This window comes from Balaenoptera acutorostrata, chromosome 13, assembly GCF_949987535.1.
Source record: "Balaenoptera acutorostrata chromosome 13, mBalAcu1.1, whole genome shotgun sequence".
In the NCBI taxonomy this organism is placed as follows: Eukaryota; Metazoa; Chordata; class Mammalia; order Artiodactyla; family Balaenopteridae; genus Balaenoptera; species Balaenoptera acutorostrata.
In genome coordinates, this window is record NC_080076.1 from 43,590,430 (window position 1) to 43,605,537 (window position 15,108).

At 39.6% G+C, this 15,108-nt stretch overlaps 1 protein-coding gene across 5 annotated transcripts in view; it reads left to right on the top strand.

Moving 5' to 3' along the window:
• The first annotated feature begins 1,852 nt into the window (after window positions 1–1,852).
• NOL4 (nucleolar protein 4) overlaps window positions 1,853–15,108 on the top strand; it is a 406,271-nt gene continuing 393,015 nt past the window's right edge. For 4 of the 5 annotated variants that reach the window (XM_057525972.1, XM_057525967.1, XM_057525968.1 and 1 more), the window contains exon 1: window positions 1,853–2,174. In XM_057525972.1, the coding sequence (XP_057381955.1) occupies window positions 1,911–2,174 (264 nt within the window). In that variant the 5' untranslated portion in view covers window positions 1,853–1,910. Of the gene's footprint in view, window positions 2,175–3,235; window positions 3,317–15,108 lie in introns of those variants that run through there. The other variant, XM_057525969.1, reaches the window with a different exon arrangement.

Genomic DNA, 15,108 nt, shown 5'->3' on the forward strand with positions numbered 1-15,108 from the left:
CCGGGCCCGCTGCTACCTCCTCCTGCCTCTAACCTGCAGCCTGCAGCATGCGCACTGCCCCCGGGATCCCTAAATGGGACAATTCTGTCCGTGACGTCAGCGCCCAGCCGTCTCCACAGAAACTTTTGTCCCATTGGCCAATCAGAGAGCTTGGAAAGGGCCGGGGAAGGGGGGGCGGGAGGAGAGGGGAGTGGGAGGGGTGGGGGTGAGGGGAGAGGCGAGAGGTTTAGTGTGTGGAGCTGCTCGCGCTCCGCCTGGGCTGTCAGTCCCGGCTCCAGCCGCCGCGAGACCTTCCCGGAGACGCGCGCACACACGGCGCACCCCCTGCACACCGCACGCCCTCGCTCCCTGGCTCACACACACGCACACACTCAGCCTGGCCGAGCAGGAGCCACTGACCATTTTGCAAGTGCCGGGACCAGCTGCGGCGCACTGGGTACAAACACTCCGCGTTCCCAGTCGGGGCTTTCGTCTTGGAGACCACGACGAGGGGCGAAGGTGGGCTAGGAGGCGGACCCGGCGCTAAGCACCGGTCGGGCCGCCTTGCTGGCAGAGCCGCCTCCCGGGACGGGCGCGGGCCTCCGCAGAGAGTAGAATAAAGAGGAGCGGCCGCAATCGCAGCGCGAGGAGGATGGGAACTCCCCTATTCCAAGCTCTGTAACAAACAGATGGAAATCCTGAATGGAGGAACCGCTGATTTCATTTGCTTGAGAAATCGTCCGGAGGAACTCATATTTGGCTACTCTGAGCGGTGGAGGGGGTGTCCATGACGTGGCAGGGGGAAAATAGACATCCGAAACCTCCCGTGTGAACTGCAAACTGTAACCAAGCAATGGGAAAATGATACCTCGCTATATTCTAATTTCATGCAAAGGGTTTTAAGCATCTGTATCATAAACTTACTTCTATGCCTTGTACCCAGTTCTCCAGAGGTCAGAGGAGTCCTGTCTGGGGATCCCATCATTATCCGGGAGACCCGCTGCCAGCGGCCTGCCTTCGTTTACCCACATCCCCCTGGAACGGATATCTGTTTGGGGTACCACAGGCTATCCTATAGAACTATGGCCAAATCCTCGTGAATGCTTTGCTAATTCTGGGACTTAACTCCTGGAATCTACCTCCGGGACTGGAATTTAGCCTAAATGCATCTGAAGAAATGACATTTTATGCTGCTTTAAAAATACCTTAAAATTTTTCCTGTGTAGCAGGATTTGATAGGTTTAACAACATGACAGGTAAGAACTTTCTCTCTTTCTAGTCCCTGAACGCCCCACGCAGGGAAGGCCGAAGTGGAACAGGACCCTGGAGGAAGAAGAGCCCGGGGACCCGGCTGCCCTTCGGGCTCTCAGGCGCTCGGCCGGGCAGCTGCTTTTGAGAGAGGCGCAGCCCTCGCTTCTGGACCGTGGGGCCGGAGGCTGGGGAAGCTTCTGGGGCGCGCGCGGGGAGGCGGCGCTGCGCTCCACCTGCTTGCCCCGGACACAGCCCCGGGCGAGGCGTCGAGGGACCACCCCAAGTCAATAGTGGGTTTTTAATAAACCAAGGAATGGGATTTTAATTATTCAGAACCCAGCTCCTCCGGGCCAGATGCTGTTAGGATGGTCCTACTCCCACAGTATTAAAGAGACCCATTACTAAGAGGACGAGAAAAGCGTCCAAGACATCCGCCGCAATTACGAACGAACCAGAGACTTGGTAGCACAGGGCATTGATCGCTGGTGCCCAACCGACCCTCCTCCCCTCTCCCCATTCCTCCCCCCCGCTCCCCCCCCCCCCCAACCCGAGGCAGGCTCTGGCGGCGGCCGGGACCTCGCGTCCCTACATCGTGGCGGGAGCTGCATTTTTCATGAGCCCGGGGTGAACAGGTGCGAAGTGTGCTGGGAGCATCCGGCCGGCGGCCGGGAGCAGGGAACATGGAGAGTGAGCGCGACATGTACCGCCAGTTCCAGGACTGGTGCCTCAGGACTTACGGGGACTCAGGCAAGACCAAGACGGTGACCCGTAAAAAATACGAGCGGATCGTCCAGCTCCTCAACGGCTGCGAGTCGAGCTCCACAGACAACGCCAAATTTAAATTCTGGGTCAAATCGAAGGGTTTCCAGCTGGGCCAGCCGGACGAGGTCCGCGGGGGCGGCGGCGGCGCAAAGCAAGTGCTCTACGTGCCGGTCAAGACCACGGTGAGTGACTTGCCTTCCTCTGTTATTCGTCTGCCCGAGCAGCCCAGCGTGGGGGGGCAGGGGGGGGGAGAAAGGGGGAGCCGTGAGCCACCGTTGGCTCGTTTGCCCCACCCTTCTCAACCCCCTCCCCAAGTCGTCCCCAGTCGCGTGAGCCAGGCGCGTTTCCCCCAACGTGGAGTCTTTGTGGTCCTTTATTTTAAAGCGGCAGCGCACCTTCAGAGCGCGCAGCCCTCCTGGCCTCCGGGCTCCCGGACAAGCTGCTGGAGCTTCCATCCCCTGGTCGGGCGGCGTCCCGCGTCCTCGGGCTGGGCCATTGTCCCAAGTCCTTCGCTGGGCGCCTGGCGCGTGTCCCGCCTTCGCCACCGCTCATAAAGGCCACGCTGGAACCCCAGACGCACGCTCTGATAATAGACGATTCTGATCGATAGTCTACAGTGTCTCCTTATTGGCACAAAGCCCAAACGTGGCGCTGGTCGTGGATGTGGGGTTTTCCCCCGGACACTATCAGGTTTTATTGTTAGACCGCCGCTATTGCGAGACACCGGGCTGTCCGATCGCCTTGATCACTCCCGGAGATCTTGCCACGACTATTGAGATTGTAGATAAGGTCCTGGAGATTCCTCCTCCTATTGCCCCCATTCCCTTCCTCGCTTCCCCCTTTCACAAATAAAGCCGCAGCTACATGATGAACAACAAAGCGAGACGGGTTTGGGCGCAGTCAAGTGGTGTACGTATTTGTTCCTTATTCTGGGATGGCTCTAGTCTCATGGCCACAAAGCTCTAAGCCCAGGCGCTGGCATTGAGAGCTCAGTATACCTCAGCCTACTAGGCAGAAGCCTGTGAGGTTGGGGAGCGGCGGCAGCGTCAATTTCCTTTTTAAGGAGATGGGAACTGTGGGCTGCAAGTAGGATTGCAGATCAGATCCGTAAGACCTCTTTCTTCATCATGCTAGGTGGGTACTCGTCTGGAGTAGGGGTGGGGGAGGGTATCTGGCATCCTGTACATTTTTGCCTCGCTTTCGGGTTTCTTGAGCATTTGCTCCTTTTCCTCCCTTCCTTACTGGCCACTGTTTCTCGTGCAGTATTCCTGGAGGATGCTAGAAACGAGATGCCTTGAAAGCTATTCTTCTCTATCAAACGGAGGTATATTCAATTGGAAATATGTGCATGAAAGGTTTTTCAAAGGATTATTTGGAGGACTCTTATGTTTGGAAAGCAGTTTATGGTTTCTTGAGATTAATTAGGGGTAGTTGTTTGAAGGGAGTATATTTCTTTTGAAATTTATATGGAAAATGGGACATGGAAATAAAGGTGAAATGGAAACACACATAAAAGTTCTGCTGTTTTTTAAAAAAAATGTACCATTGTTGGAAGGTTTCTAGAAGGTCGATCTATAAATGCAGCCTTCTCTTTTAACATGTGGCATTGCTAAAGACAATGGTGAGATTGCTTTACTAAGTAATGAGCATGGATGAACTGAGGTTTATTTACATCTGGATGAGCCAGAAGTCTGTCACATAGAATGAAGTGCTTTGATTCATTTTTATTGGGAGTAACATGAAGAACCTGATTTAAAAAAATAACTTACTGTTAGACAAAGTAAATTAGAATTCACAGCATGTGAATATATTTTCCTTTGGGCAATACGGGGCTAATTGATGAATAAAATAATCATTTAAGATATATTTACCTGAATATTATTTAATAATTCTATGTTTTTTCTTTTTAAATTGCTAGCTTGGGAGTTTGTTTTTCTTTTCTTTTCTTTTTTTTTTTTTTATGTTACACTTAGGCACCTCTGTTTACGTGTCGGATAGCTTCACTTGTGTATTGCTCCAGTGAGTTTATACTTGCATGGATTTGGTTACATCCACTGTATGTATAAACAGGTGTGCCTTTTTAAAACATTAATTCAAAATTCTAACATAAATTCTGTAATGGTTGTAGAGGCGCTAAGATAAACATGGATGCCAGTAATTCAAACCAGCATTCACATGCTCAGATAGCATATTTTCATTGAAAAATTAATGCAGAGTTGTTAAAGAATTGCTGCTAAAACATCTAATATAGAGTAACAACTCCAGGGTTAATGATAAAGTAACACGTGTATCTCTTTTCAGTAAGGATTCCATATAGTTAGGGGAGAAAATGTAATCCTTTAGGTGATGTTCTTGGATAATGGTTTCCCGTGTAGTATTTAAGAGCTCTGATCTTCATTCAGACCCGTTTGGAAATGTTGCAGATGTTTTAAATTCATGAACTCTCCTATTGCTGTTTATGAAATGTTTATGCTGCTCCTGACATAGAATTATAGGCTCCTCCTTCTCTGAGAGACAGCCAATCAACATTTCAATGAGTTAAAAAATAAAGATCCCCTTTTATCATGTGTTTCCCCACATCTCAAAATATTTCTTCCTTAAAAATATGTTGATTTTTCTTTATGATAACAGGAGTGCAGTCACCAGAAAGACAAAGAATATCTTTTCTTTTCATTCAAAGGCATATATCGGTTGAAAGAAAGTACTGTATTTGAATGGTATTTTCACATAGACTAAGAATCATGCTAGCTTTTTGAGGCTTGAAGGTTCACGGCTGGCTTTGCTGTCATTGAGAGAGATTTGCGCCTGGTGTTGCAGTAACCCACTGTTGCCGGTAATTAGACATCATTACTACTGCAAAAAGGGAAAGAGAGAAGGGGAGAGGACAGGCTGAGGCTAATTAGCTCCTTGTGTTTAATGAAAGAAAGGGAGACTGATAGCAACTGGGAGGTCGGACTAGAAGAGAGCAGACACACCACACAGACTTAACTGAAACAGGACTATCTTTCAGTCTGAAAGAAGCTCGGTTCTACCTCTTGTTTTTCCAAAAGAACATATGTAGCTTTGCAAATACTTTCCCCCCCTGAAGCCTAAATGTAACTGATGATAAAATCAAGCAAGTGACAACTGACTTAAAAATGTGGAATATTGGAGAAGATAAACATGCCCTTTAATATTTGTCCTGGCCATGCCTAAAACTGAGGGGACATATCTGTCACTGTTTAGATTACTGTGTGGCTGAGGAGATACTGTTTGGTCACCAAGCAACAACATCCTGCAACTCAGCCATTTTAGGTCTGGAGTGGGAATGTGTGTGTGCACGTGCGCGCGTACACACACACACATATGTAAGGTTTGTTGAGCATTGCATCTAAGTTCTTTTCCACGCTACCACTATTATTTTTATGTTCCTTCATTAAATGTGTGAGAAATTTAGAAGTATGAAATTATGAATAACTTAAAAACAGTTCTGAAAAAGATATAGCAGATGCCTGACATTGATTAGGAAAAAAATGTTTAATCAGTGACTGTTTAAAATTAGCATTACTATGGTTACTCTATTTTATGTCTTTGATAGTTCTAGTTTAGTTTGTTTTTAGAAGCTTTGCATCCTCATTGACATTTTGTTTTCTGGCAACATTAGTTGAAACATCACATTTAAAATGTAAAGCACCAGAGCACATTCTACCACTTGATATTAGGAAAGGTAAACTTAGAAAAGAACCAGAAATTTCATTACAACTTTTCGCTAGTAATATTATTAACGTGTTAACGTGTATTTTTTAAAAAGTTGACTGAATTGTATAAAACATTAGGAAATTCAGTAAACTCACATTTCTATTTTTTTTTCAGTCTTAAGCAAACAAGGTAATGAATATCCAAACTGTAAAATCAAATAATGTGAACAATGCTTTTCTTGACCTGTATTTGTAGGAACAGACACTTTGGCTTATTTTTTTTTTTTTTTTTTTTACCATTCATGTGTATTTTTTCCCTTTATTTATTCCACTAGGAAACATAAATGAATCTTTCATCCAGAAAAGAAAATGCATTATCTCTAGTTATGTCATTTAAAAATGATGATTTATTCAGTTCTGCAATCTGTAGCCTCAGATTTCATATTTTCTTGCTGTGTATACTACTAATTGATTATTGTACAGTGATTAGAATGAATATTCATGCACTGGTTCATAACCAGTTACTGTTTTTTTAGTTCTCTGACTATGGTTTTTGGTTATTTTTTATACCACGTCAGAGTGAAGGAAATAGTACATAAGGAGTCTGTATACATTTCCGCTTGGCCTAACCCCATGCCTGAGGCACACATCATATGTATTGGGCCTTGATCTGGAATTTGCTATAGAAATTCTAGAAAACAAATCTGAGGGACATGCCAGTTATACATGATGATACTTTGTAACTCTGACACAGAGACAAATCATAATAGTAGTCACTGAGATATGAGCAATTTTTTGCTTATCTCTTAATACTTCCATACTAGTGGGAATTGCTATTGATGACCAATGCATTTTTTTCTTCATTTAAGTATTTTGGGACACTCTCTACCGTAGGTCTTTTGCGGGGGGAGGGTTAAAGAGATCCCAAGTATGATTCTCAGCATTGTGGTTTATAAGCTGACTTTAGTGGTTCCTTGTGAGTTGTTGGGAGGGATCCATCATCCATGGCAAGTCCCTAGCACAGCGCCTCCTTAAGGCTCTCAGGGAATGTGGGTACCTTTACTAGAGGCCAGTTGGCCGTGAGGATTAAGGGGCAAAGGGCTTATAGAGATAACCCCCCTGAATTTTAGGAGGAAATCAGACCCTCGTAGTATATGAGGACTATCCCACACTTACTTCCTAAGATACGAGTCCTTGACTTTTCCATTGGTTCTTCCTTGTCTTGCTAGTAAGTATAGTGGAGGTGAGGGGCAAGACTCAGCACTCATATATATTCCCTCTAGAAACCTCCTGAGCCAGTGGAGATTCTGCTTGTCAGGATTTTAACTCTAGACTTTCTGCATAGGATAAAGGAAAGATGAGGAAGGAAATCCAGGGATGTGGCAACAGAGCTTCCAAAGTTTCCATCTCCATGTCAAGATCATAAAGACCTTTCACTAATAACTGTTGTATTTGCCAATACTTTTTATATCTAACTGGGAAAATTAAAGTGAATCTAATGTGTTTTAGGTTACGTTTGTTTTCATAGTCCTGGGATAACAAGATAAACTTCATGGACGGCATGGATGGCAGGCAACATGGTATAGTGGGTAGGGTATAGATTTTAGAGCAAGATTTAAATCCTGGATTTGACATTTACTGAACCTGTGAATTAGGGGAAGTTTCTTAACTAAAGACACAGTTTCTTCTTTGTAAATGTACGTAATATTACTTGCCTAATTAGTTTGGGATAAGAATTAATAATCATAATTCATCCTTCCTAAGCATATAGCATACGTAGCATATGCCTGGCACGTAGTAAATACTAAAAAAACAGAAGCTGTTCTAAGTGTTAACAAAGCAAGAACACCATGATGTAATTATAATTTGTGTTCTGAAGTAAAAATCACACTGTAACAGAGTTAAAATACAAGATACATATATATGTATGTATTAATGTATTTTTCACATATTTATTCTGCCTACTCCATTTTTAGAAAATAAAAATGACTTTGTCTTCTTAAAAGTGATACATTCTCGGGCTTCCCTGGTGGCGCAGTGGTTGGGAGTCTGCCTGCTAATGCAGGGGACACGGGTTCGAGCCCTGGTCTGGGAGGATCCCACATGCCGCGGAGCAGCTAGGCCCGTGGGCCACAATTACTGAGCCTGCGCGTCTGGAGCCTGTGCTCCGCAACAGGAGAGGCCGCGATAGTGAGGGGCCCGCGCCCCGTGATGAGGAGTGGCCCCCGCTTGCCACAACTAGAGGAAGCCCTCGCGCAGAGACGAAGACCCAGCACAGCAAAAATAAATAAATAAATAAATTAAAAGTGATACATTCTCATTATTTGAAAAATCTAAGGGAAAAGGGAAAAAATGCTAAAAATTCATGCTAGTCTCCTGCCCAGATATAACCACCATTAGCTAATTTTGAACATGATTATAGATGTCCCTCTAAACATGTATGCCAAAAGAAGATGAGACATAATGATTGATAGTGATACTGTATATGGACCAGCAAAAGTAATTTTCTGAAACTAGTATGATAATTATATGCTAATTTAGGTAAGAATAAAATATAATATTACCAAAATACAACAAAAGAAAAAGAAATACATGAAATTCAAAAAATTGCTAATAAAGGCTTCTTCACAGAAGTATTTATTCCTGAAATTAATAGAAAAGATTAAGAAAAACATTGAGAGTGAATTGCATTTATTTTTTCAACTACAGACTTCAATTTTATACCATATAATTGACTTTCTCCAATCATAGGTAAGAGACAAATGTATTTTCACTTCTCACCTCCTTATTACTTACCTCCCTGTTTATAATCGATATAATTTATATTGATTATATTATAATTGTTATATATCTGATTGTATTATATCAGTTATATTATCTAATTTCTTTTACTCTCAAGGTTTTTTATATTTATGTTATAGTATGTAATTTTCTTCTTACAATTATTGATATTTTCCTTTGCTGTACTTAAATGATTATCATCCATTCTTTTACCTGGTTTTCTTTACTTCTAAATTATTTGATTCATCAGTTGATTAACTGTGATTCCTGATCATCTTTTTTTTTTTTTTCCTAAAGAAGAGTTCCTGTGTTCTATTCTTTAAGGTTTATATGCAACTGAAAATATTTGTCCTTTGTCTTTGTACTTAAAGAGCAACTTAGCTAGGTGTCATTTCTTCATTTCACTCTTTCCACCAGACATTATAGATATTGTGTTAGCTCTGTTAAAATCTAAGGCAAACCTGTTTTCCAGATTTCATGGATTGTTTACATAGGTATCCTTGAAATTAAATAATTTCACTAAGATATATCTTGAATTCCTTTTCTCACTCTTTCTTTCTCGTGAGTAATGGTACTCATGTCCATGGCTTCAGTTGTGTCTCTGTTCTGGGGACTTACTGCACATCTACTGGGGTTCAGATCGGTGTTTTGGGTTTTCTACTAGATGTTTCCATCAAGATATTCCAAAGCCCCTAAAATTAAACAAATTCAAAAATGAATTTTTCTTCTCTCCATTCCCCCATCCTAGGTCCTCCAATCTGACCTCTTTTTAAAAATTTTTTTTCCATGGATGGCAGCACAATTTGCTTACCTATCCAAGCCAAAAATCTGTGTGATATGCTTGATTTCTCCCTTTTCTTCCCTCCTTATAGTCAGTACTTGACAGAGTACTGTTGATTCTACAAACTTAATATCTCTTGAATTGACCGACCATATTCTTACCACACCATACCATGCAGTATGTCTATTGCTTGATAATTTAGTAATTTTTCCAAAACCTGTTTTGAAGGAAGGGAGTGCACAATGTGTAATACCTCACTGGTGCTCAGTATTAATGGAATAAATGAAAATCACCTCCCAGCCCAATACCACAGATGGGAACTTCTTATTTACCACCACACAACTAGTTTCATAGCCATACTGGGAACTCTTTTTTAAAAAAATTATATTTATTTATTTAAATTGTAAAAAACACATAATATATATTTTCCATTTTTACACGTGTAAGTGTATGGTGCAATAGTATATGTACATTGCTGTGCAACAGATCTCCAGAACTTTTTCATCTTGTAAAACTGAAACTCTATACCCAATAAACAACAATTTCCCTTTTCCCCTTCCCTCCAGCCCCTGGTAACCAACATTCTACTTTCTGTTTCTGTGAATCTGACTACTTTTGATACCTCATATAAGTGGAACTACACAATGTTTGTCTTTTTGTGGTTGATTATCTCACTTAGCATAATGTCCTCAATATTCATCCACGTTAAAGTGTGTGACAGGATTTCCTTCCTTTTAAAGGCTGAATAATATGCTATTGTATGTACTTACCGCATTTTGTTTATTCATCTGTCAATGGACATTGGGTTGCTTCCACCTTTGGCTGTTGAAAATAGTGCTGCTCTGAAAATGAGTGTGTGAAGGGTGTCCCTTCAAGACCCTGCTTTCAATTCTTTTGGATGTATATCCACAAGTGGGATTGCTGGATCACATAGTAGTTCTATTTTTAATTTTTTCAGGAACTTCCATACTGTTTTTCTTAACAGTTATACTATCTTATAGTCCCACCCACAGGGCACAAGGATGGGCTCTTTTTAAGGCTGAGAAACTAGTGACTTTGCTTGTCATCTAGAGCTCTTTAATGAGCATGTTTCTTCTTTAGGCAATAGCAAGTATTGAATGTAACACGATTAATAATAATGTTATAATCTTTACATTTATCAAGTTCTTAATATATATTGGTTAAAGATTGGGCTAATACCTTTAAAAAAATGTCCACTTTAATGTTCACAATAGTCCTACAGTATGAACACTTTTCATTACATACTTGAGAAAATTGTGGTTTAAGTTAAGATAACTTTCTAAAGTCACACAGCTTCTAAGTGTTAGAGCTGAGATAAGAAACGATTTCAGTGGGATTCCAAAGTCCTTGCTTTGGTCTCCAAACTTTTAAAATAATGCATTCCAATGATTTAAAAAATTAAATATTCCCCCAGTATGTATATTTTTATAAATTACATATAGTTCTGTATCAATACTTAACACATAGCACACGTTCAAAAATATAAATATATAAGGCTGATATTAAATAGATATAAGCATACATTTTAATATTTTTTCTTCATCTCAGTAGGTCATCTCTTGCGTTCCCTGGGGTGTGCATATACCAATTTGGAGACAATTACTCTAATCCCTAGTACAGTGTTGCCTCACAGTAAATCATTTTGGTTAAGACCTTACACTTCAGCTAAAATATCACCTCCTCTCTTACAGGGCGGGGTGCCTCTGTACTTAATCTACACATTAAAATAGTTTCTTAGCCATTCAAATCCATGACATCCATAAAACAGTTATACACTTTTGCTGTTGGTTTGGTTGAGGTGAGAGTTTATTTCATCAAAGGCAAGTTGAGGAGATGGTACACAATCAAGGATAGCTGAAGTGAGGGTACAGTGGAAGATGAAGTTGGAAAAATAGGCTGGGGCAAAATCATGGGAAACCTCTACTGCCCTGTTAAAAAGTTTGACCTTCATTCTATAGGGAATGGCAGCTACCAAAAGTATTTGAGCAGGGATGTTATGATTTAGGTCTTATAGGTAGGAACTTGAGGTCTCTCCTTGGTTTATGCTGCAGAATATAAATCAGATGAATAAAGAATAAAGTTAAATAGTTCCTTTGGTTCAATATATTGTTTGAAATATTATAGTTATAAATAAATGTTATACAGGTATTGAAATCAAATTATCAAGCAGTAAATCAATATAATACAGTAGCTTGATATTTTTGTGTAATTGAATCATGCTGTACAAATTTCAGACTTTATTAATTCCAATAACATATTAAAAACAGGATTTGTGAAATATAAGAAAAAATAGATGTAAAGGCATTTAAAAGGAATATGGATCAAATCATCTTATAATAAACTGGTATTTTTGTTTTTGGAGTTGAGGAGAAGTAATTTTTGACCTCTTAGTTGTTACTACATCCACAACTACAAAGATTTCCCAGAGAAATCCTTCTAAAAACCCAGGGGAGATCTATACAGAATGCTTATTTAAGCACAGACCTTTTCAAAGTAAAGTTACTGTTTCAAATATTGCTTAGAGTATGGAGTTTTATAGTTTAAGGCAGTATTCTAAATCTTACTCCAAGTTGTTTCTTGCTCAGACTTCTGTGATTTTAAATCCACATGCCAATCTCTGCCTCTAAGCGTCTTCCCTATGATTCTTCAATTTTAGTATACTGTGGTAGGCAGGATTCTAAGGTAATTCCCAAATGACCCTCACACTTGTTTAATTCCCTTCCCTTTGAGTGTGGGTGGAACCTGTGGATATGATGAGCTATCACTCCCATGATTATGTTATGTTATATGGCACAGTTAGCTTGAAGAAAGGAGGCTCTTTCAGGTGGGTCTGATTTAATCACATTAACCTTTTAAAAGCAGAGGTTTTTTTCCCTGGCTTATAGCAGAAGAAGTAGAGAGTTTCAAAGTCTGAGATGGATTCAATGTAAGGGAGTTTCTCTATTGCTGAGATAGAGGAGGCCATGTGGTTAAGAGCTGAGAGCAACCTCTAGGAGCTGAGAGCATGCTTTGCCAACATCTAGCAAAACAATGGGGACCTAAGTCCTACAACCACAAGGAATGGATTCTGGCAACAATCAAAGGAAGCTTGGAAGTGGGTCTTTCCCTAGTTGGGCTTCCAAGTAAGAATGCAGCTGTCTGACACTTGATTTCAGCTTTAAGAGAACCTGAGCAGAAGACCCAGTTAAAATGTGCTGGATTTTGGACACACAGAAACTGTGAGATAATAAGTCTGTGAAGTTTTAAACCACCCAATTTGCAGTTATATAGCAAAAGAAAGCTAATACATAATTTTTTGGTCTAAATTTTCCAAAAAGCATTTGCTCAGTTAAAACAACTTTTTAAAAAGCGTATTTGACTAATATTATTTGTGGTTTTAGATACAACTGGGAATAATTTAAATGATATTCTGGCCTAATGCCTAATGTGTTGCCATTTTAATAGTTTTTGATGAGATGGTCCATAATTTAGTGAAATATATAATTTCTAACAGATCATTTAAATATTTAATGATTTATCACATTAGGAATATATATAGTCCTAATAATATATATGCATATGTATATATATACACATGTATATTATTTTGATTTTTCTCAATGTTTTTACTTAAAAACTCTTTATTTCATTATCTTCCATCATATATTCCATTATATTTCATTCTGTCTCCTAAATAGAATATGAGGTGGCTTGCAGTTTTAGGTTTTTCATGGGAGGATAGAGATAGAGGAGTGCACATATCAGAAGACATTATTATTCACATAATTATATTAATGTATGTTTAAGTATTCTTGAACATATAGAGAAAAATAACAAAATATAGCATCCATTATCATTTATTAGAAATAACTATTCTATAATTTTATTTTTAAATTATTATTTGTTATAATATTATACCTTATAAAGAAGACCTGTCTAGTATTTGGGGAATAAAATATAGAAAATAACATTAATAGGTATATCTTCTTCTGTTAAGATATTAGCTGGAACTGGTAATTATTTTCCCCTCTCTATGTTGAGAAGAGAAAATCTTTATTTTGATTTTTTTTTCCTTTTTCTCTATCTGAGGTTTATCCAATAGGCTCTTATGTTCCACTCTTCCTAATTTTAATCAAGTATTCATCTGTGCTAGTTATTCTCACAGTTACAGAGCTGTTAGAAAACTGCAAGGTTGAGAAGGAGATTCAGAATATAAGTTCAGGAAGTTGGAAACATCATTTTGGTAATAAGAAAGAATAACTTTTCTTACAGGCAGAGAGTGGGTGTTTTTGTTGTTAGTAGTTATTTTCCTTCCTTTTTAAAAGTTAAAATATGTTTTCAGAAAATATTACTTGAATATTTGGGTCTCATCATTATATATAAAGATAGTAGTCATTGAGATAATGTTGGCCAATATTTCTGAAATTATTCTTTTTCTTTTGGTTGGTTGCCAGTGTGAGGGGGTACAGAGAGGATACTTATAGGTGAACATGACTGAAGTTGTCAGATGGCTAGAGGGCTTTAGGGGTTTAATCTAGGAACGTGGGGCAAAGCTAAGTGACATATATGAGGATCTAATGTCTAGCTTGGTCATAATAACACCATGCTCTAACCAACTGACCTAACTAGATGCGATTTTCAAATCAAGGCTAGATGGCATTTTGCTTGAAAATATAATAAAAGATCTCTTAATAGAACTTCACTAACTAGTGAATTAACCAAAACTGTCTCTTCCCAGGGTGTGGACAGATTCATTCACAGTAATCTACCCTGTAGTTACTTATACCTTGTGCACATAAAATTGAGTTGAGTGCATATTACTGGTTATGTTTTTCCCACATCCTTTTAAGTGAATTTCAATTATTATCATAATTGTGATTTAAATATTTCATAAACTGATGAATTGAGTGCATGAACTTAAATTCAGTGCTTTAGAAAGGCTCAAAATAAATGTTAATTGTTAAAAAGCAATTAGGAAAAATAGAGAAAAAAAGATGAAAACTTAGGTTTCTGCACAGTCTAGATTACTTTACAAGTAATAACTAACTTCTCATTCTACTTTAAAGTAACTGTAACTAGAAGTCATAGACAATGCATTATTGGGGGGCTTATACACTTGGAATGCCAATCAGTAGACCCATACTTAAAGAAGAGATCTTTGTCTTATCATAAGTTTAACAAATAATTATATATTAGCATGTATTAAATGAAAATTTGATATTGAAGTGTGTATATATCATCTTCTCTGCCTTCCAACTTTAACTTTTTTTTTAGTTATCTATTTTATTTTATTTTTTAATTTTGCTTCACAATACTGTGTTAGTTTCTGTTGTACAACAAAGTGAATCAGCCGTATGCATACATATATCCCCATATCTTCTCCCTCTTGCGTCTCCCTCCCACCCTCTCTCTCCCACCCCTCTAGGTCGTCGCAAAGCCCCGAGCTGATCTCCCTGTGCTATGCTGCTGCTTCCCAGTAGCTATCTATTTTACGTTTGGTAGTGTATATATGTCGATGCTACTATCACTTCGCCCCAGCTTCCCCCTCCCCACCCCAGGTCCTTAAGTCCATTCTCTATGTCTGCGTCTTTATTCCTGTCCTTCACTTAACTTTTTCTATGTTAAGTGGACAGCTTCACAAAGGATAACAAGAGCTTTATGCACCAATATAGAAAGTTATAATAAGTGGTGTTTGATCAGCCATGGACATATGAGTTAAAGATACACATACTGGCAGTGCTAATAAAATAATATACTGTCATGATGACAAAGAACTTAGTGCTTCCTGAAGGTATATCCCTATTATGGAAGAAAATGTTTCCATCCAGATGAGCCAAATGCCCTAACGTAGTCATGTGAGATTATTACGCCCTCTTT